The sequence below is a fragment of the Pan paniscus genome, chromosome 8 (genome assembly GCF_029289425.2).
Source record: "Pan paniscus chromosome 8, NHGRI_mPanPan1-v2.0_pri, whole genome shotgun sequence".
In the NCBI taxonomy this organism is placed as follows: domain Eukaryota; kingdom Metazoa; phylum Chordata; class Mammalia; order Primates; family Hominidae; genus Pan; species Pan paniscus.
The window spans coordinates 14045522-14069368 of record NC_073257.2 but is presented as its reverse complement, the minus strand read 5'-3'; the positions used below and the strand labels follow the sequence as shown (position 1 = coordinate 14069368).

At 47.0% G+C, this 23847-nt stretch overlaps 2 protein-coding genes across 3 annotated transcripts in view; both read left to right on the top strand.

The window, feature by feature from the left end:
* ADARB2 (adenosine deaminase RNA specific B2 (inactive)) overlaps positions 1-23847 on the top strand; it is a 568492-nt gene that overhangs the window by 209840 nt on the left and 334805 nt on the right. The gene's annotated exons all lie outside the window — the stretch shown is intronic.
* Positions 11779-17801, top strand: LOC117974478 (uncharacterized). The gene has a single exon (XM_034929863.3). It carries the CDS (start codon positions 11779-11781, stop codon positions 12394-12396), a length of 618 nt encoding a protein of 205 aa, XP_034785754.1. The 3' UTR covers positions 12397-17801.

Genomic DNA, 23847 nt, shown 5'->3' with positions numbered 1-23847 from the left:
TTATTTTAATGATGAGTGGAGAATCTGAAATGTTGGAACAGGCTCATTGTCAAAATGCGGAAACTCATGATAGAGATGAATGAGACTGAGGTGCTATTCCAGACGAAGCCTCTGGCAGGTTCTTTAAGCAAATCTAATGTGAGGGGGTGGGATGGCCCAGCAAGCATAGGGGCTTTGTTCTTGGTTTCCCCGGCTCAGGGCTGTGTGACGTGCATGTAACTTAACCCTGTAACCGAACCACCTCCAACTTCCTGATCTGTAACACAGTGGGGTGGAGACTATGTCCTCTTTGCACTTACACAAAATCTTGGTTCTAATGTTAGGATAAAATATTACTTCCAATGCCTACGTTACATATCTAAGTAGATAACCATTTGTTATCATTATTAATTAATTTGTCATCAGATTAAACAGAAATTCATAGATATTTGCCATACTTGTTTCTCTCTGAAGAAAAATAAAACCTAAAGCTAAGAAATAGCCGTTGTCGATTTTGGATTTGTCACATAGTGTTATCAATTTGCTATAGAAACGTGAGTCAGTGCTCTTCTAACAAGAGGATGATGTCACCAAGCAGCGGACTCACATCTGTCTGCTTGGTGTAAGGAGATAACGATTTGAAACTCACCTGAAAGAGAGCTTAAGGGCTTTATAAGCAATAACATCGTGATCCTTGCACTGGTGAGAGAGAGGAGTCGCTCCTGCCATGGGGACTGGAGCGGCACAAACAAGGTGTCTGGTTAGGAGCCATGGTGAGCTTGGAGCCCAGCATGAAGGGGCCTGGCCTGAGCTGCAGGCACACTGTCCTCTGAGGACCTCGGAAGTATTCTGAGAAGTAGAAGTGCAACAGTCTTTAGAGGCTACTGAAAAATGGGGCTAAGATCCACGAGTTCAATAACTAACGTATAAACGGGCAAAGGAAGAAGGAGAGGAATGATTGCTGAGAAGAGGGACATGTGTAGGGTTGGCATGCGTCTGTAAGAGTCCCTAGTACATACTGGACCACCTGACACACACACTGAGTGACAGAAGGAGCTGGAGCATGCAAAAGTGGAGACGTTGTCCTCGTCCTCATCACAGACAGAAGGTGGCATCTGGGCCTGGACCTTCCTGGGAGTCGGGGTTTATACCATGGCTAGCTGGGGACACTGGTTTCTGGTTTGCAGGAAAGGCCTTCAGCCACCCTTTGTTTTACCGCCCTCTGACTCTCAGGCATCAGACACCCCACAGCGAATTTTCCTGCCTTCCACCTCCCCCTCTTAGAGGCAGTGTCCTGTGGCTTTTTCTCTCAGATTCCTATAGTTTCTGAGGCCAGAGATCAATTGTCTCTGATCCCTGTCTATCTGGTTATACGAAGACAACCTCTGTTACTAGTAGCTACTTCAAACGTGAGGCTGTCTGAGAACTGAGAGGTAGCCATGTATTTTAGCAACTCTGACAATATCACAAAGGCAGTGTCTCAACACTAAAATAATGATGATTACCATTCACAGAATGTTTCCCTTGCTCCTGACAATTGTGTGGTTATCAGAAATTCCTTTCATTTTTCGTAACAATCTTGTGGAGTAGACATGTTTAACTAAGTGTCAATGAAAAGAGTCCAACTCTGTAAAATATTTGAAGAGACTTATTCCGAGCCAAATATGGGTGACCCGGCCCACGACACAGCCCTCAGGAGATCCTGAGAACATGTGTCCAAGGTGGTCGGGGCGCAGCTTGGTTTTATATATTCTAGGGAGCTATGAGACTTCAATCAAATACATTTAAGAAATACATTGATTTGGTCCAGAAAGGTGGAAAAATTTGAAGCAGGGAAGGGGTTGGGGGTAGTGGGGGGTGGATGGGGGGTGCACTTCCAGCTTATAGATAGATTTAAGCATTTTCTGTTTGACAATTGGTTGAATTTGTCCAAAGTCCTGGAATCAACAGAAAGAAACATCTGGGTTGCAATAAGAGTTGGTGGAGATAGAAGTTTTATCATGCAGATGAAGCCTCCAGGTAGCAGGCTTCAGAGAGAAGAGGCTGTAAATGTTTCTTATCAGACTTAAGGTCTGTGTTGCTGTTAATGCCGGAGAGGCATCATGAGGCATGTCTGACCCCCACTTCCCAACATTGCCTCAAACAGTCTCTCAGGTTAAATTTTAAAAGAGCCCTGGCTGGGGAGGAAGTGCATTCAGAAGCTTAGGGGGCCTTAGAATGTTATTTTTGGTTTACATAGGGAATATGTATATAAAAGACTGAAGCGAGGTTTTAAATGTCTAAGACAGTACAGGTGGTTAGGAGCTGAGTCCGAATCCACACCTGAGTCCATTGGGCTTCAAATACTTGCTTTTAACCACTACATTCTATTGTCACCCGAGATGCCTGGGACCCAACTCATCTATGGTTGGGGGGGGGTAATGCCATGCCTGTCATAAACAGAACTTGTGGCAGCTTTTAAACATGCAGTTTCTACGACTAATACAGAGTTTTTACAGCCACCTCACCCGACTCCGGGCCGCCTGTACTTGCTGAGCACATGGGAGTATTAATTCCGAGTCCCCGAAGGGCAGCCTCAGGGTCTATTCCAAGTGGTCCTGAACTCAAAGAAGAAAACTTCAGGATGACAGTGGGGCTGGACCTAGACTAACCCATTTGACGTTTCTGATATGTATTCTGTCAAATTAAACATTTCTGCGTAAATCGAGGTCTTATTCTCAGAAGTGGAAAAGGTCCAGGAACCATCTGAAAAGCTTGCATCTCAATGCTATATATGTAGTAAATATTCAAATATCATTTGATATCAACATGTGTAGAAAATAGTGTTCTCTGAGAAGCCTCAGTGCCCACCACCCAGGAAATGTGTGAAGTAATTTTTCCATAATTTTCTTATCATAGGAGGTGATATATATTAGCCAAAAATTCATGCAGAATGACCTTAACTCAGATTTTTAGTCTCGCCATTTTGGCCAAACAGCAGACAAACTAAGCAATGTGGTTCTTGCCACTTTGTATTGAAATGTCAAAAAGTAATGCAAGTTTGGTGATTAGCAAATGTTCCCTACATCTATTAATTAATTGGCCTAAATGATTTAGTTATCATCAGATGTCAGATGGGAAAGTCTGACCCATTGTTCTTTCTTCCCTAAGTTTAGCTTTTCATGTGTGTGTTTTAAAAAATATAAAGTATGGCCATGGTAAAAGTCTAGAGAATTCAGACAGATATTAAAACTGCAAGTGAAAAGTCACTCATAACCCCACCAGCCAGATATAAGTGCTTCTTCAATTTTGGTTTGTGTCCTTCCAGATATATTTTTATACACATACATATATAGACATTTGCAAACTGTAAATATAAATGCAGTTTTATTACAAAAACAGGGTCATATGATGCATATGGTTCAGTCAGAAACTGGATTTTTAACTTAACAATGTATTATATGAAAATCTGTAAGCAAATGTGCTACCAAGTTAAAACCGCATATGCTCCTGTGTATGGATACACTTAATTTAGTTTTTGTTGGATATTTATTCCACTTAAACGTTTTGGTTTTATGGAAAACACTAGCAAATATGCCAATGCGAGCTTCTCCCAAGTGCTCAGTAGAGCCTCTTCTGGAGTGGAATTCCCAGGTAGGGACAGCAAGGGACTCATTCTAGAGGAAAGGATTTGCCCAGGGTGTGTGAGCTTCTGAAAAGACATTTCCAGTTGGCGGAAGGCAGCCTACATGGCAATTATTTGAATACTCTATGGTTACTGTTTCAAGGAATCAGAGGGAGGTAAGAGTTACAAGATCCATGCAGGGCAAAGGGAGGTAAGAGTTACAAGATCCATGCAGGGCGAAGGGAGGTAAGAGTTACAAGATCCATGATGCAGGGTGAAAAACCCTCAGGCCATTGGTTTTTCTAACTGTGCCATGGCCAGTCCCAAATCCTGAGTGGCATGACTTTTTCATGTTCTGATAATATGGGCATCACAGCAACAGAGAAGTCAAACGGACCCAAAGGTAGGGCCCGGGGCTGACAGAGAGCACCACACCTCCCTTCCACACCACCTGAGCCACAGTAGGGCACCGGGGATGATGGCTCTCTGCTGGCCCAGCTGCAGGGTCCTTCAGGGAGCTCCTCAGACACAAAAGTAGGCCCCTACGATGCAAGCATATGACACCACATGTGGATGTTACACAGAATGCATTCATATGACAATACCAACATACAGACACTACACAAATGCATGCATATGACCACACCACCTGCAGCCGTTATACAGAATGCATGCGTATGACCACACCATGTACAGACGTTACACGGAATACATGCATATGACAATACCACATGCAGATGTTACACGGAATGCGTGTGTATGACCATACCACGTGCAGACGTTACATGGAATGCATGCGTATGACAATATCACATGCAGACATTACACGGAATGAATGTGTATGACCACACCATGTACAGACGTTACATGGAATACATGCATATGACAATACCACATGCAGATGTTACATGGAATGCATGTGTATGACCACACCACATGCAGACGTTACATGGAATATAGGCATATGACCACACCACATGCAGACGTTACATGGAATGCATGCGTATGACAATATCACATGCAGACATTACACGGAATGAATGCATATGACCACACCGTGTACAGACGTTACATGGAATACATGCATATGGCAATATCACATGCACACATTACACGGAATGCGTGTGTATGACCATACCACGTGCAGACGTTACATGGAATGCAGGCATATGACCACACCACATGCCGACGTTACATGGAATGCATGCGTATGACCACACCATGTACAGACGTTACACAGAATACATGCATATGACAATACCACATGCAGACGTTACATGGAATATAGGCGTATGACCACACCACATGCAGACGTTACATGGAATGCATGTGTATGACAATATCACATGCAGACATTACACGGAATGAATGCGTATGACCACACCGTGTACAGACGTTACACGGAATACATGCATATGGCAATACCACATGCACACATTACACGGAATGCGTGTGTATGACCATACCACGTGCAGACATTACATGGAATGCAGGCATATGACCACACCACATGCAGACGTTACATGGAATGCATGCATATGACAATATCACATGCAGACATTACACGGAATGAATGCATATGACCACACTGTGTACAGACTTTACACGGAATACAAGCATATGGCAATACCACACGCACATGTTACACGGAATGCATGTGTATGACAATACCACGTGCAGACGTTACATGGAATGCAGGCATATGACCACACCACATGCAGACATTACACGGAATGCAAGCGTATGACCACACCACATGCAGACATTACACGGAATGCAAGCGTATGACCACACCACATGCAGACATTACACGGAATGCAGGCATATGACAACACCACATGCAGACATTACACGGAATGCAGGCGTATGACAACATCACATGCAGACATTACACGGAATGCAGGCATATGACAACACCACATGCAGACATTACACGGAATGCAGGCGTATGACAACACTACATGCAGATGTTACATGGAAGGCTCCATCTGACAACCCTCGGGGAGGTCCAGGGACGTTATTGTTTCCAGGAGCTTGGAGTGCAGAGCTCCGTCCTCACAGGCTACGTTTCCACAGATGAAGCAGACGCATTCCGAGGCAAACAGGTACAGATGTGAAGGGAAATTGGGAGCATTCACCTGGAAACTCTAGAAGTCATCGCTTGTGTGGGAATTGAACAGGTCATCCAGGGGGTTCTGGCGTGAGAACGTGGTAGAGTGGATCAGCTCTGAGTTCACTTTTTCTGACTTCACTGCTTCTACTTAGAGGGCTGAGACCGAAGCTCATGCGGCCAACACAGTATCTTCTGATCTGATCGGGGAGTTTCGGATCCATCGCTCTCGCTGCTGGAGCACTTGCTTCTCTAACGGGTTGGCCTCTCACATACAAAGTAACAAATATCGCCTGTTTTGTCTCATCTGTCTTTCTATGCTTAAATTCTTTTTACCTCCCCACTAAGAAGGCCTATTTCAGAGTGATGTGGGACTGATAGGGATGTGAATTTTGCCCCCTTTCATTCACTCAAGGAATCTTTAGTGAGCGCCTGCCATGCAAAGGCTCTGTCCCGTGCTTTGGGGCTGAGCTGCGGGGAAAGGGTGGCTCGGGAACCCCTTTCCTCACAGAGTGCCTATCCTGGGGATTCACAGGAGGAAGCAGAGACTAGTAAAATTAAGTAACTTCCTGGCTAGCTGATCATACGACCGAAGACAAAATCCCATCTCGTGATTCTCAGGGCAGGCTCTTTTCAGGATTCTTCATGAAAATGGACTCCCACAGTTGCTGGGTCCACCCCACCTTGGGACGGTGTCCCAGAAAGCGGCGTGTGCAAGTATTCTGACAAAATCCTCATTATTAAGCGAGGTGACACATGGCATTAGCAAATTCACTTGGTGGGCATTGGTGGGGGCAGACCAGGAAAATAAGAAAAGGAAAGAGGAAATTTAAAAACTTAAGTTCCAATATACGAAAGAGAGCATGTTTTCCCATCCTTTCCCAGCCATATCAAGAGCTGACTTACTGAACCTCCAAGTGGAATTCTAGGCTTACTACCTAGTAGAGCTTTTTTCCTGATAATACCAGTTTCCATAATTGCTTTTACCCCAGAGAAGATTACAGCATTCCAGGATGTCTCTACCTTGCTTTGCTTTTAGTGAGAATATAAAGAAGGACAAGAAATATGTGCTATTGGATATTAATTTGCCTAAATGATCTGAAGGAGAAAAAAATGAATTTGAATCACTTCCTGTCCAATTCACCATTTAAGCACATACGGTAGTGCCCTTTTCCAAAAAAGGAAGGCACGATGCAAGAGTTACTTTCAGGGGCCACGTCTGAGTGACATTATCTCTCACACTCTCGGTGCAGCTGCCTCCAACTTTGAATTTGAAATTTTCTAATGGAAATCCTCCCTCCAGTGAGCAGGCGGCCTGACGCCACGACCGCTGGGATCAAATGTTCCTCCCACAGCAAGTGCTCGGATGAAAAACTGGGAAAGGACTGGCCGGCGTGGGGGAAACGCCATCCCTTTTCTGCTACTTCAGATGAATAATGACTCCTAAAACCCAGCACGTGAAAGGCTGAGTCACAAACACACGTGTCTAGAATAAACTACCCAGCCAACTTCCATGCGCTGTCGTTGCCTGAGACCTTTAAAATACAAACGCTTCAAGTGAGGCCATTTGCAACCTTTTTGTGTCACTTTACCGATTATCCTCATACTTTAACTCATTTTCCCTCATCTCTGTCGCATCACAGTTGGAAGGGTGCACGAGGCCTCCGCGGGGAGCTGCACTTTGGGCGATATTCGCATGCAGCTCGAGGAAAATGTTTTCTTTCTAGCCCTCATTAAGGCATAAAACGGGATGGCATTGCCGCAGGAAATCATGCCAACCTTCATTTTCCCAAGCACAGAGCAGCCCGCACAGCACACAGCAGCCCGCACAGAGCCCGCACAGGTGAACAAGCAGACATTTGGTCTGAAGCGTGTATGTCGAGAATGCACGCTGGTCACAAGCAGGTGGGAAGCTCTGAATCCAGCTCCACCTCGGGAAAGGAGGGAAAGGGAGCAGGGAAAGCCGCCTCTGTTGCACCCATGGTTGTTAAACACACCTGTCAGAGCTCACCTGCCGGCCTCCATTGTCCTGGGAAGGGAGAGGGCCTCGAGTCAGGATGGAGGGAAGGTGGTTTATTTGGGGTAAGGGTAAGGGACGCAGCTGCAGGACATGAGGAAGGAAGGTCAGCCCGCAATGAGGCCGGCCTTGAGCCTGCTAGAGGGTCAGAGCACCCCGGTCTGTATCACAGCAGGGCCGTCCTCTGGGAAGAGGGTGTGGTCAGGGCACCCCTGGTCTGATTGACAGTAGGGCCGTCCTCTGGGCTCTGACTTGAGTTTTGTCCACATCTGGCACTGGCTCAGATCTCCTGCCCACAGATATGGAGGCAAAGCCCAGGCGTGGAAGACATCTTAGCACTGCACACTCCGTGTTGACATGAGCATACAGCAAGAATTTGGAGAGGCACTGTCACATAGGCTTTCCTTAAATCTCACAAAGAAGAATCAAAGAATCAGAAAAATCTGCTCACAAATCGGCTGAGTGAGAATAGCATCATTGCTGCAGGTGCCAGCTGGGCAATCAGTGGCTGGCCGCTTCCTGCACCTTCTGGGCCTGGAAGAAACACTTTGGGATCTGAAGTTACTTTTTCCTTGGCCACCTGAGTGACTCTGGCTGAGGGGTGGGTGGGCAGGTGTCAGCACAGCTGTGGAAGGCGATGGTGTCCACCCTCTCACTGTGGGGACAAAGGACCAGTGCTCCAAGAACGGGGTCACTCTGGGGCCTGGGGAGCCTCCCAAGGCTGGCGGGTTTTCCCACGCCTTCAGCTTCTCCAGAACTGACCTGGGTCTTGGCTGCAGGATGACCTTGCTGGGATGTCCTTACTCTTCTGCAGTGTGAATGTCCCCCTCATCACCCAGAAAGCTGTAATGGTTGTGATCTCAGATCTACTGGGTCACGGCGGCAGCCAGGCAGAGGGTTTCCCACCTGGAAACAGACATGCTGTGCTCACCTGGACTCTGTCGGCTCAGGGGGTCAGGGCCCAGTGCACCAGCCAACGGGCACCAGGTTCCCAGCGGGGGATCCAGGCACAAGCCACACCGTGTGCCCGCCTGCCCCTGCTCTGTGCTGCTGTGGCCTCGTTGAGGCTTCTTCTGGCCTCATTGAGGCTGACATTCAGTCTGCTTCCTGGCTATTCCATAGTTTTCCTCTCCAATTTTGTTCTTTTTTTGTTAATGATGTTGAACTATCGCTGCTGCAACAGGTCTTCTGCAAAGCCTCCAGCTAAAATTTAAATTGAACTTGGCCAGTAGATTTCGTTTTCAGCTATAAAACAAAGGCCTTCCAGTGTAAACGCCTGTTCACCGTGTGCCTTTCCATTTTACTGTCTCTTTCGCCCCTTTTCTGTGTTCTTTCTCTACTGTGGTCATGACGAGAATTCACGGAGTGCTCAAACCCTACGCTCCACTGCTGGTCTTGCCATGAGCAGAGAGGGCTCCACTCCATCCTGCAACGTGGCCAAATTGCATAATTTTCCATGTACTTGGCAAGGTGTAAAAACCTCTTCATAAAGGATTTCTTGTTCTCACAACACAAAACCCACCCACATTTGAGTGTCCTGGGATTTTAAGCTTCTTGGGTGGTGGTCCAGTGCAGTAGCCATCTGCCACAGGTGACAACTCTAATTCAATCAAAATTAAATACAACTTAAAATTCAGTTCCTCTGTCTCGGCAGCCACACTTCAAGCACTCCAAGGCCATAGGAGGCCAGGGGCCGCTCTGCAGGACATCCCAGATCTGGACACATCTGGAGGGAACCAAGTTCTATCAGACTGTGTGGGGGCAGCCAGAAACGAGCCCCACTGAGGGAGGAGGGAGGAGGAAAATATATCCCAGATAATGGGCATCAAAAAACATACTCAGTACCACATGGTCACTGAGAAACATTAAAATTCAAAATTCATTTATTGTTCAAATAATTGAGAAGCAGTGGAGAACTGATGGCTGTTACCCTGAAATTGAGGGCCGTGGAAGTGTGTGATTTACTGATTCCCTGACTACTGTCCCAAAGCATCAGAGCCGTCCTTCTGAACATTCAGGAGTCCTCTGTATCAGCAATATCAGGTATATTTTTATATATTTATGTATTTTTGTTATTTTATATAATATACATATAGAGACAGCGTCTCACACTGTCACCCAACTCTGGAGTGCAGAGAGCTATCTAGCTCACTGCTGCCTCGATCTCACAGGCTCAAGCGATTTGCCTGGCTAATTTTTTGTTTGTTTTTAGTAGAGACAGGGTCTCGCTATGTTGCCCAGACTGGTCTCTAACTCCTGAGCTCAAGTGATCCTCCTGCCTCAGCATCCCACAATGCTGGGATTACAAGCATGAGCCATTGCCCCCGGCTGTATTTTTGTTATTTTGTTTATACACAGCTTCATTTAGAACAAATTTAAGTGTTTTAGATAGAACAGGGTAAACAGCTCAGAAAATGGAGAGTTGAACAGTAAGAGGCGCCAGAAAGGTGATAGACAAGCATTCACCGGCTATCACTTCAAGCCAGCATGATTAGCTGTGATCCAACTCTACCGGCCCAGAGCTTCTCCTTCTCCAGCAAATCCCTGGTTGTTCCTGACACTGAGTCCCTCCACACAGGCGCTGAGCTTCTGAGCATGCACCTGGGCGGAGGGGTTGCAGAACCCCTGCCCCTCTCCTCAGGGCTGCCCTGGAACCCCAGCACTGCCGTGTGTCTGGATAATTCCACCCCAAAGTAGCCCTTCCCAGCACGCTCCATCATGAGAGACTCCTGGCTAGAACCATGGTGGGAGCACCGGAGCCAGAACAGAGCCACGAACTCCACACAGGCGAGAAGAGGATCCTGAGCCACGGAGGACGGCCGTGTCGCTAGCCACACACTCCAGAGTGCCCTCCTGCCAGGGTCGGCTGCAGGGCGCTGCCGGCTTCAGGAAACAGTCCTGATGGTGGCGGTCATCCCGTCATAGCCAGCCTTGTCACTGAGGGTCTTCGAGGAGCGTTTCTAGTTACGCTTTGTCATTAGTGTATGGGCTATGGGTTTCTGGCAGCTCAAGATTAACATAGGATTCTTGGAACTAGTGAACATTCTGGTAATTTTTTTATTTACTGTTATTGTATATATCTAAGGTGTACAACACGATGTTTTGATATACATACAAATAGTGAAATGAACACTACAGTCAAACAAATCAACGTGCCCATCACCTTCCAAAGTTACCATTCAGTGTGGATGTGGTAGGAGCACTAGAATCTACTGTCTTGGCAGATTTTCAGTATGCAATGTCATCAGCTGTAGTCTTCATTCTTCACGTTCGCTCTCCAGACATCGTCACTCTCCCTGAGTGTAAATGTGTCAGGTGAACTTTAAAGTAAGCAGCTTGGCAGAGCCCATTGTCTTTACCAAGTCCTTGTTGATTTCCTGCTGTGCGAAAGGCTGGTGGCAGACGTGGGGTGAGCCCAGCACAGACTCCGGATGTGTCCCTGGCATGACAAGATCAGCACACAGCTCCTGCATCTCACTGGGACACGTAAGAGCACCTGCTCCACATCCCTGGGGGACAACCAACTCTTCCAATGTCCACACACCTTGCTTGTGGCTGAAGCTATGACCCCTGAGAAGGTGTTGTCTGGCAATGAGAGCAGAAACTTGGAGGGAAATAATTTGCTTCAGAATCATGTGCTCTTGAATTTGCATCCCAGCTCTTCTCCATGTCATGAGACTTGGATTTATTTGGAAATAGCTTCCACTCTTTGGACTTCAGGCTTCTCATCTAGGAAATGCATATGATGATACTGACCTCATTCTGTTGCTTTGAGAATTAGATGGCCAACGTGAAACACCCATCTTGGTATCCAGTGTAGACAGCATCAAAGTCTTGGTATCCAGTGTAGACTTAATTGATGTATTGGTATCCAGTGTAGCAGTATCAGCATCTTGGTATCCAGTGTAGACAGTATCAGCATCTTGGTATCCAGCATAGCAGCATCAATGTCTTGGTATCCAGTGTAGACAGCATTGACATCTTAGTATCCAGTGTAGAAGCATCAACGTCTTGGTGTCCAGTGTAGACAGCATCAACACCTTGGTATGCAGTGTAGACACCATCCATATGTTGGTATCCAGTGTAGACAGTATCAAAGTCTTGGTATCTAGTGTGGACAGCATCGATGTCTTGGTGTCCAGTGTAGACAGCATTGACGTCTTGGTGTCCAGTGTAGACAGCATCAACATCTTGGTATACAGTGTAGACAGCATCCATGTCTTGACATCCAGTGTAGACAGCATCGACCTCTTGGTATCCAATGTAGACAGCATCCATGTCTTAGTATCCAATGTAGACAGCATCAAAGTCTTGGTATCTAGTGTAGACAGCATAAACTTCTTGGTATCCAGTGTAGACAGCATCCATGTCTTGGTATCCAGTGTAGACAGTATCAAAGTCTTGGTATCTAATGTAGACAGCATTGATGTCTTAGTGTCCAGTGTAGACAGCATTGACGTCTTGGTGTCCAGTGTAGACAGCATTAACATCTTGGTATGCAGTGTAGACAGCATCCATGTCTTGATATCCAGTATAGACAGCATCCATGTCTTGGTATCCAGTGTAGACAGTATCAAAGTCTTGGTATCTAGTGTGGACAGTATCGACGTCTTGGTGTCCAGTGTAGACACCATCAAGGTCTTGGTATCCAGTGTAGACAGCTCCATGTCTTGGTATCCAGTGTAGTGGCATTAATGGCTCATATGTGTGCTCAGCCAATTCTTCCTCGGCTGATTCTTCACTCCTTTCAGACCGGGCTCACAGATGTAGCATCAAATGTGGACACTGCCCCCACTCCCCATTCCACAGGAATCCCTACCTCGTTGACTTTGCTTTTCTGTTCTCCATGTAACTTCTCTCCCCTTGGCACAGCCCACACATGTCTCCCCTCACTGGAATAGGAGCTACCTGAAGAAAGAGAGTCCCCCTGTTCTGTTTACTGTTGAATTCCAGGCATGAGATCAAAGCCCACCATGGGGTAGGTGTTCAATAAATATGTATTGCTTTAACAAAAAAGGCATTCTGATACATAATCTATCCGTTGAACATAGCACTTCACCTTAGCTTTTAACAATATTATAAGTGCATCCACCCAATACGCCCACCCACCCCAGCAGCACAAAAATAAATGGATCAAAACAAGCAATAGAACAGGAGCCAGGCCCGGTGGCCACATCTGTAATCCCAGCATTTTAGGAGGCCAAGGCTTGAGCCCAGGAGTTCAAGACCAGCCTGGCCCATGTGGCAAAACCCCATCTCTACAAAATAATTTTAAAAATTAGCCGGACATGGTAGCATGCACCTATAGTCCCAGCTACTCAGGAGGCTGAGGTGGTAGGATCACTCGAGCCAGAAGGTTGAGGCTGCAGTGAGCCATGATCATTCCAGTGCACTCCAGCCTGGGTGACAGCGTCAAGAAAGAAAGAGAGAGAGACAGAGAGAGCTTTGGAATTGAGAGTTCCATCTATAATGGTATTTGATGATTACTGGTTTTGTGGCAAAAGCTTTCAGTGTTCTAGCCTGGCTTTAGGCTAGATTCCAGTGAAGAAGGGACTGTAGGGGGTGGGGGAGTCATTAGTCTGAGATTCACAGTAATTACGATAATTACGACAGAATCACAAAGGACTCTAAGGTGTCATTGATTCTATCCTTCATCTCCAAGGTCTCCAGATAGATGTATGCATATGAAATTCAACCAAGAAATGATTCCCACAGTTAGTTTAAGACACCTTTCAAATTTTAGCTTTGGTTTGAAAATAATCATTCGGCAATAGGTGTCCTCAGTGGTTGAAAACAACAGCCAGAAATCACTTCTGGTGCCTGCACAGTGGCTTACCCTTGTCATCCCAACACTTTGGGATGCTGAGGAGGGAGGATTGCTTGAGCTCAGGAGTTTGAGACAAGCCTGGGCAACATAGTGAGACCCCAACTCTAAAGAAATGTCAAAAAATTTGCTGAATATCATGGCACACAGCTGTCATTCCAGCTACTCATGAAGCTGAGACAGGAGAATCACTTGAGCCCAGGAGCTCAAGGCTGCAGTGAGCCGAGATTGTGCCACTGCACTCCAGCCTGGGCAACAGAGCGAGATCTTGTTGAAAGAAAGAAAGAGAGAGAGAGAGAGAGGGAGGGAGAGAGAGAGAGAGAAAGAAAAGAAAGAAAGAGAAAAAAGAAAGAAGAAAGAAAAGAAAGAGAAAGAGAAAGAAAGGGAAGCAAATGGGATTTTAAGACGTCAGAACCTCAGAAGCAATGCAAGCATTAAAGCATAATTTTAAGAAGCTCCCTCCTTGACATAAAGAAAGAAGAAAATAGCCAGGCCCATGGTTTTGTACCACAGACATGGCTTTAGCTGATGCCCCTTTAAGATAAGATCCCTAGCCAGGCTCTCATCTGAATTCCCCTTTCCATTTCGCAGCTGTTACAATGTTTTCCAAAAAGGCTCTGGAGCTTAATTTGGATTTGAGCACTTTTGAGCCTGCACGGACCTAATGAGAAACTGCACATCAGCAGTCTGGTGCCACTTACACATCCTTTTCTCAAACAAATAATCTAATACCTCTTCTGTGAGTCAATGAATTTATTAAAGACAAATAGTCAAGCCTATCTGCAAATCCTGCAGAATCCAGCATTTTGACTAAATGACATTTAGCCAAGTTGTAACTCTAATGGCAAAGAAAACAGTAGCAGCTCGGGCTTAAACCTCTGTCCCCGGGTGAATATCATTTCCAATATCCTGTACAAATTCTTTGAAGGATTTGTGCCTGACGAACCCCCGAGGGCTTCTTCAGAATTAGTTAATAGTGAGAAAGCATCGAGCTAAATTTATTGGTTATAGTCCCCATGATTGCATAAAAAATAAAATTAAAAGCAAGCCTCTGAAGAATGGTTTATCAAGCTTGGTAATGGTATCATCTCCGACAGTGAGGTCATAAAAGCATATTAGTGACCCCCCGATGGAACGTGTTTACTGCAGAAGTCAAAGAGATTGATCATTTTACCCAGGAGGTGGCATTCGGTTCAACATACTGTTGCTGTTAGTCTGAAAAACACGCTAATCACCAAGGGCATGGCACGCAGTGAAAGCGGGAAACGAGGCACGATTATCGAGGTTTTTATAGATGGACCGGCTCCTCCCAGATGCTACAAAATAGGATCTATTCATAGACTCCTCTTCAAGAAAGGCACCAAACTCCTCGCTTAGCTCCCCAGCCTTCATGCTGAGGCCCAGGGACCGCTGGGCCAGACGACTTCTCACCTGAAGCCAGAGGAGAAGGAAAGGCCTCTGCAGAGCCTGGGTTCACGGCTGGGCTTTCAGGAGCTCTGCAGCCTTCCAGTGTCTACTAAAATCAAGGTTGATTTCTTAGGGACTGACAGAATAAGCACGACTTCTTTCCTTCTTTATTTATTTTGAGATGGAGTCTCGCTCTGTCACCCAGGCTGGAGTGCAGTGGTGTGATCTCAGCTCACTGCAACCTCCGCCTCCCGGATTCAAGCGATTCTCCCACCTCAGCCTCCTGAGGAGCTGGAAATACAGGTGCCCACCACCACATCCGGCTAATTTTTGTACTTTCTGTGGAGACAGGTTTCACCATGTTGGCTGGGCTGGTCTCAAACTCCTGACCTCAGACAATCAGCCGGCCTTGGTCTCCCGAAGTGCTGGGATGACAGGCGTGAGCCACCGCGCCCAGCTAACACGACTTCTTTAGAAGCCAGCGTGAAAACAATAATGTAGGCAAGTGACTCCAAGGGCCTCCTGGGAGTCTCCCAACGACTCTGCCAGGCAGGTTTACTGGGTTCTCCCCATGTTTGAGGGAAGGAAACAAGCTTCATGCTCACACATAGCTTGGCCAAGCCGAGGTCCAGACGCAGCCTCTGACCACAGCGTGTGTCTTCACCAGCTGCGGGGACAGCACTGACGTCCATTGAGGTTCTGCAAGATGCCTGTCCTGGGGACGGATGGAGGTCGGTGACAGTGAGGGCTCTCAACCACCAAGGGGCCCTCAAACGCATCCTATTCATCCAACGCCAACACCAGTGTCAAGGGCTCGCTGGCCGTGTGCTGCTGGATAATTCACGTTCACGCGCGACCTCACTTGACCTTCCTGATGAACGCACCACTCGGGAATTGTGTGATCTCCCTTGTGAGGTTTAGAAAGGTGAGGTTTCCCCAAGATCACACAGTCAGTCAATTGTGGAACCTTGGACCAGACATCCCTAAAATTAAAGAACAGCCCTGACCACGTTACTAGTTCTGAAGGACCCAGAGGCCAGTGGAAGAGCCATCGCTGCCTGTCCCACCCTGGAGAAGACGGCAAGAAGGGCACCGTGGTCAAATCCAGGACTGGGAGGGCTGGCTGCTCCCAGCTCTTCTCCTCCAGTTCTCCCCGTGTACGTGCCAGGAAAGCTGCATATGCCTAATGAAGTCACTGTACACCCGACATCTGGCACTTAGGATTCACAACAAGCAGGTGAAACCCCTTCAGACAGCACCCTGCCCCTCCACCGAGTCCTGGAAGACATTGGAACTCGGCCTGTCTCCCGTCCTGAGCCAGTGCCCACACAGGAGCTACACTGGTAGATTCCAGTCCCTGCCATTCAAAGCTGCCACCTGGTCGAGGGTAAACATCTCCAGACGGAGCTCACGTTTCCCTCTAGGCAGTCGTCAGATTCACGTAGTGAAGGAAGCACTCAGAAGGGACTGCCATGTGTGCTCACGAGGGGCCTTGAAGAGCAGTGTGAGCAGAAGCTGGGGTGCGTGGATAGCAGGGAGCTCCGGATGCAGCCTGGTGAAGGGGGCAGGTGCGGCCTTCCTGTCCGGTGCCAAGGCTCATGCCAGCCTCTCCAGTGGGTCTGGTCTTGCTCCCTCCTGACTCCAGGGCCTCCTGAGCTTCCCTCACCTAGAACGAGCTCCTCTTCTACAGCCAGCACATCTGAGCCCACTCTGTTTCCTTCCTCTGTAGCAGCGTCAACTCCTGTCTTCCTGGCTTCCGTATTTATTGATCACAGCTCTGCCCTCCTATAGGGAAGTCACTCGACAGCCACTGGAAGAATCAGTGAGTAACACCCTAGGACTCAGAAGTGCTTCTGTCTCGGCCACCGTCTTGGGCAGCCATAGCAGCGGGGCACAGGCTGGGTGGCTTAGGCAGTGGACGTTGGTCCCTGAGTGCCACAGGCTGGGAGCCCACTGTCCAGGCAGCAGATCCGGACTGTGGGGAAGACCTGCCTCCTGACATCCTGGCCTCCGACCTGCAGCCGGCCACCTGCTCACTGCGTCCTCACATGACAGGGATCGGAGAGGGACGAAACCAGGGCCCTCATGTTTTTCCTTAGAAGGGCACTGATCCCATCACCGGGCCCCACCCCCATGACCCAATCACCTCCCAAAGTCTCCACCTCCTAATACCATCCCTTTGGGGTTGGGGTACCAACATAGGAATTTGGGGGACCCCACAGCCAGTCCACAGTGGGTACTTATAGCAAGTTTCTCCCCTACATTTAATTTTCCTCTTTTACGAGATGAACATAGTAGGAATCTCCATCTCCCAGGGCTGTGTGGACAGCCACGTGAGACCCTGCACAGTGGGTCGGCAGGACGCCTGGAGCCCACATGGTCCTCAGTAAATAGAGCTACCGTTCTTAGCATTACTACAGTTTTCTTTCTAGAAGGGCATGCCTAGACAGGCTGTCGCTGAAACTAACAGAAAAGTGTAAAGAAATGTGCTGCAGAGTTTTGCAGGTGTCTGGTGCTTGGGAACATGTAGCGGGGGAATCAGAGTTTTGCTGGTGTCTGGAGCTTGGGAACATGAGCCTCAAATATGCAAATACCGTAGTGGGGGAATTGAACGGCCTGTGGGCTTCCTGCTAGACCTGTGACTTTTATCATCTGGAAGCTTCCATTAGGCATTCTAGCATTTCCCCCCCAGAAATAATAAATATTATGGGCAGAATTTCTCTATTTCAGAAGGGTTGCAGGAGGAGAAGTTGAAATGAGCCGCATGACAAAATTCAAACTTTTATAAACAAATTCAGTTGTCATTAAATTTCTTCCTGACCAATACCATAATATTATTCATTTCTACCTGAAAACCATTCCAAAGGACCGTCATGACAGACAGTAAAAAGTCCAATAGGGGACATGCACATCATCTTCCCAAAGACACAGTCACATGCACTGTTTCTCTTAAAATCTGATAATAGATTATCAGATAAAATAATAATCAGATCATAGATGATCAGATTTTAAGAGAAACAACCAGAAACGATTAGGTGATTATTAAAGTGTGCTCTGATTTTGATACCAAGAATGGAAAAAGTCAAGGAAAAGTATACACTGAAAGATTATTTATTACTTTTTTGTGAGATGTCACGCACGCACTCACACAGAAATAGAACATGATGGAGCTTCTGGTTTGGAGTCCTCCTAATTCAAGAAGATGTCTGGAGTGCAGACGTTGGGGACAGGAGTGGCAGAACCACGGGCATGGGGAGGCGGCTGCCACGGTGGGGACGGGAGTGGCGGAACCACGGGCATGGGGAGGCGGCTGCCACGGTGGGGACGGGAGTGGCGGAACCACGGGCATGGGGAGGCGGCTGCCACGGTGGGGACGGGAGTGGCGGAACCACGGGCATGGGGAGGCGGCTGCCACGGTGGGGACGGGAGTGGCGGAACCATGGGCATGGGGAGGCGGCTGCCACGGTGGGGACGGGAGTGGTGGAACCATGGGCATGGGGAGGTGGCTGCCACGGTGGGGACGGGAGTGGCGGAACCATGGGCATGGGGAGGCGGCTGCCACGGTGGGGACGGGAGTGGCAGAACCATGGGCATGGGGAGGCAGCTGACGCGCCTGGCTGGGGCATGGTGAGGCTAACTGGCTCAGGGCTAGACACACTGGTTTCAGTTCAGGCAGAACGAGTGTTTTCCGAGGGAAGATGTGTGTGGATGTGAGTCAGACGACACCTTAGGGAAATCATTTCGTCTCCCTAAGACAGCTAACTCAACCATAAAACTTCCCTGGAAAGGAAAACTGGCATCTGAGTTATTTGTTGCAAAAAAAAAAAAAAAACCCCTCTGGTCCCTTGCAGGTGCCGTCTTCCCTCTGCGCTGTCATCTTCCTCAGCATCATCATCACATACACACTTTCCAACAACGCACGATGCGGGTTAAATGGGGCAATGCAAGGCACACAGTGAGGTTGATTTGTCGTTGGTGTGTGTGTTTCTGTGTGTGCATGTGTGTCTCTGTGTGTGTGTCAGTGCCTGTGTGTGTGCATGTGTGTGTTGTGTGTATCAGTGTGTCTGTATGTGTGTGTGTCTATGTCGTGTGTGTGTCTGTGTGTGCATGTGTGTGTGTCCTGTGTGTGTCCGTGTGTGTCTGTATGCATGTGTCTGTGTGTCGTGCATGTATGGCTGTGTCTGTGTGTTGTGTGTGCATCATGTGTGCATGTGTGTGTGTGTGTGCATTGCATGTGCATGTGTGTCTGTGTGTGTCGTGTGTGTGTCTCTGTGTATATGTACGTGTGTGTGCGCACACACGCATATGTGTGTGTTTGCATTCCTAGAACCTGGGTCCCAGATTCAGGGATTTCAGTCCAGAGCAATTTCAAAAAAGAGTGCCAGGCACAGCATGAAGCCGGCAACAACTACCCCCTTGTATATTCATAGCAAAAAATGAATAGTAAGAATACTTTTTAACAATTTTTTAAATATTGAAAAACATGTAGCTTTATACAAATTTTACTTCAAGGTCATTGTTTTTCTCCTTTTGTCACGGAAACGGTCCTGGACTGCCCTACCTGCAGACTGGCTTTTTGCAGCAACTGACCCATGTAGTCAGCCAAGCAGTCCACAATATTTCACCACCACGGCAGGAGCTCCATGTGAATGTCCAGGCCCACGCACGTGGGGCTCCACGCAGTGCACAGCCAGCCGAGTCAGGGGTCTGCAGTAAAACCCCCTAAGAGGGCCGGGCTGGCTACATAATGCCCGCGTACACACATGTCTGCAATGAGACGTGTACTCAGACACACTCAGATGTCCAGCGCCAGATGCATTATTTCCCATTAAAGAGGGGAAAAAGTAAGGGGTGGGCTGAGTGTTGGAAAAATGAAAGTGTTGGCTTCATGGGAGAACACAGTAGGACTGGCTTGTGGGCTGTGAAGAAAGGTGTGCAAGTGTTGCCTGGGACAGAGCATGCCAGCTCGCAGTGTGAGAGCTGCTGCTGGAAGCGATGGGCTCCATGTTGAGGGATTTAAAGGGGGTTGGAGCTGCAGATCCAGGACCTCAGCATGGAAGTGAAGGAGCCAGTTCAAGCGATGGAATCCAAGTTCACTGAACATGCCACTTCCATGTCATTTGTGCCTGCTTCATGAAATACTGGCAGAGTGAAGGATTGGGAAAGAGGCTGAATGATCAAAAACTCCTGCTCTCTGGCCTGTATTAAGCCATTCTTGCATTGCTATCAAGAAATACCTGAGATTGGGCCATGTATAAAGAAAAGAGGTTTAAATGGCTCACGGTTCTGCAGGCTGTACAAGAAGCGTGAAGCTGGCATCTGCTTGACTTCTGGGGAGGCCTCAGGAAGCTTCCAATCATGGCAGAAGATGAAGACAGGGCAGGCATGTCACATGGCAGAGCAGGAGCAAGGGGGCGGGGAGTGGGCAGGGCTACACTGTTAGAGACCAGATCTAGCCAGAGCTCACTCACTATCACGAGGTCAGCACCAAGAGGATGGTGCTAAACCATTCATGAGAAATCCACCTCCATGATCCAGTCACCTCCCACCAAGCCCCACCTCTAACACTGAGGATTACATTTTAACATGAGATGTGGATGGGGACACAGATCAGAACCATATCACGGCCCTTTATGGAAAATATTTGCTGACCAAGATCTATATCGTGCTGTATAAAGGAAATGATACAATGAATGTGAAGGGCTCACAGGTGCTAAAAGGGGGGCTGGAAGGGAATTGACTGCTTTTGTGCTTCCCTGTGACTTATCAAGGTCTTTGGGGGCACAAGGAGGTCTCTGGAGACCAGAAGTATGAGACCAGCCTGGGCAACATGGCAAAACCCCATCTCTAAAAAAAAAAAAAAAAATAGCTGGGTATGGTGGCGTGTGCCTGTTTTCCTAGCTACTCAGGAAGCTGAGCCAGGAGGATCGCTTGAGCCTGGGAGGCAGAAGTTGAAATGAGCTGCACTCCAGCCTGGGCTACAGACTGAACAACAACAACAAAAAATCCCTTCACGAAAGCCTGATACTGCATAATCCTTGGTTCTCTTCCTAAAAATTAAATATGTATGTGTTATTTTGAGGAAAATAATTTACTGAGTAAAGCTCTAAATAGTGGAGATAGCTGCTGTATTCTTTTGGATTTTTCCTTGGATGTGCATATGATACGTTTGTTTAGGGTTAATCTCATTGCTATTCCTTAATGCTTTCTCCAAAAGTTATTTAAAACATAATTAAGATAATATGCTAGATTGCCACAAAAAATAAGGAAATGAATAAGACGGTGACAGAAAATAAATGGCACCATATGCTCATGCTATTACCAAGATCTCTCTGAAATGCAGACATCTTACCAAAATTTATTGAAAAATAATTCTTTCCTGCATGCTTAAAGATTTTTAATGCAATAACCAGACAACATGATCCCGTTTCTTTTTCCATCTAAGTGTTGTGAGAAAACAAATAAAGATTAAAGTAACACAGGTTAGAAAATGGATGTTTTAAACTACACAACCTGGACTTCACCCTGAGGCCCAGCTCATGCACCCAAGTGACACCCTCTCAGACTTCCATCCACAGGCCAGAGGCCCTGACAGAGGCAGGACTGAGGCCCCTGCAAGTGGGTGACAGTTCCTTTATTGCAGCTTAACTCCTCTTCAAACACAAGTAAATTTAGTAGATTTGCTTCTTCCATGGGTTGCCGTGTCACTGATTCAAGCCTGGGAGGGGTGACCCAAAACCTTGCTGGGAATCTCAGGATTTTGAAGGAGGCCTATAGTTTGCAAAAGCACCTTTTATTGCTCTTGAGAGACCAAGGATGTGTGGGTCTGCCTGTGAGCACACGGTCATATACTTCTCCAGAGTACAGAACTAAACCTTCTTTACTGGTGTGGGTGCACAAAACTTAAAATTAGAAATGCTCCAGGAAGTAAGGCGTCTTCAGCATGGCTGGCTGGACAGTTGTGGGAGATGTAGCATCACAGAGCCCCGCCGGGGGCAGCAGGTGCAGGAGGGGCCAGGCCCCCACTGAGGCTGGTGAACCAGAAGCCTCCTTTCGCTGTGAAAGCAACAGCTACTGTGTCCGTTCTTGATGGCACCCAGGTGGACACTGTGTGGCATCCTTCCTTGCCAGTTTACCTGGTGGTCAGTGATCAGCCTCAATGTTCTGGAAGTTTCCTCACGATTGCAGTTTTTATTTCATATCTCACCAGGCTATTCCCACAGGTAACATCCATGGACCTACTTTGGTACCGGGTGCAGTGGTGACCCTTCAGCCAGGCAGAGTTCTTCGAAAGAAGAGAATAAAACCTTAATCCTGTCCTCTGCCCAGTTGATTAATGAATCAAATGGCTTTGCCCTTAGTTGAAACACTGAATTTCTGCCCTCCAGGTTCTTGTCAGTGAATAAAAAAAGAATTCTGTTTTCTAATCCTCCTGAAATGCCCAGTGGGGAGAAATGATATTTATGGAGGATTGGCTGAAGGACATGAAGTCCATAAATTCCCCTGGCTAGTTTACATTTTACCCTTGGATCAAAACAGGCTACTGGCAAGCAATATATTCGAGCTGTTTTGATTGGGCCCCTCTGTGGAATTGCTTTCTGCTAAATTGATTTTTGCTATTTTTCATTTTTAATTGAATTAAAGATAATGGTAATAAACAGACACATGAATTGGTTTGTGTACATGTTGTGGGGGAAGAGAGAGAAAGAGCCATTCTAATGCAGATTCTTGAGTTCCACCTCCAGTGACTCTGATTCATGTAGGGCCCAGTACTCTGCAAGTTACCAAGCTCCCTGTGTGCTTCTGATACAACTGGGCTGTGTGGCACATTGAGGAGAATGCTGCCTTTGAGAAACCGGAGAAAGTTCTGGATATTTAACTCTAGAAAAATCATGTATACATGCACACCAAATTCTGTGTACAATTCCAGGAGACTCAAAACTGTTTCCCTACATAGCTAGCAAGTTAAACTCCCCCTTTTACTGCAGGAATGTTTAAGCTGCCCAAACACACTACCCATCACTTCTTTAAAAAGGTACACTAGAGGCCAGGCGTGGTGACTCACGCCTATAATCCCAGCACTTTGGGAGGCTGAGGCAGGCAGATCACAAGGTCAGAAGTTCAAGACCAGCCTGACCAACATGATGAAACCCCGTCTCTACTAAAAATACAAAAATTACCTGGGCGTGGCGGTGCATGTCTGTAATCCCAGCTACCTGGGAAGCTGAGGCAGGAGAATCGCTTGAACCTGGGAGATGGAGGTTGCAGTGAGCACAGATTGGGCTTCTGCACTTCAGGCTGGGAGACAGAGCAAGACTCTTTCTCAAAAATAAAAATAAAGTAAAATTTTAAAAGGTTCACTAGAGAATATGACTCTAAGTTTCAGGGACAGCACAACAGTGCTTTTCCAGAACAAGTGTTTTGTTTTTATCCCATGATTATTGTGAATCTTGCAAAGGTCAGAATAATTTCTTTGCATTGGCAGCTAGGAAGCCCCTCTCTAAATATGCTGCCCACATATAACAGCTGGACGAGATTAAATGTTTTTGCTGTGTATCTATTTTACCTCTCTTTTATTGCCCTAATCAAAATTTTCTTTGCTACAATTCACCCCAAAATTATTTTTACCCTTTTGTGCTGTAGGTGTTTATGAAGAACTAAAAATATAATTAACTAAATTATTATTTTATGTTAGTAAATAAGTTATCATTTAGAATCAACCTAGAAGTATCAAGATGCATTTGGGAATTGCCACTGTTTTTGTCATGCGGCCCTTTTTGGCAGCTATGAAAACAGAATTTCTACTGGAATAATTGCTTCAAAGTCATGTCGATTCTACCTTCTATAACTTTCCAAAGACAGAGAAAAACACAGCAGCACTTTGATTCATCTAACACTTAGGTTAA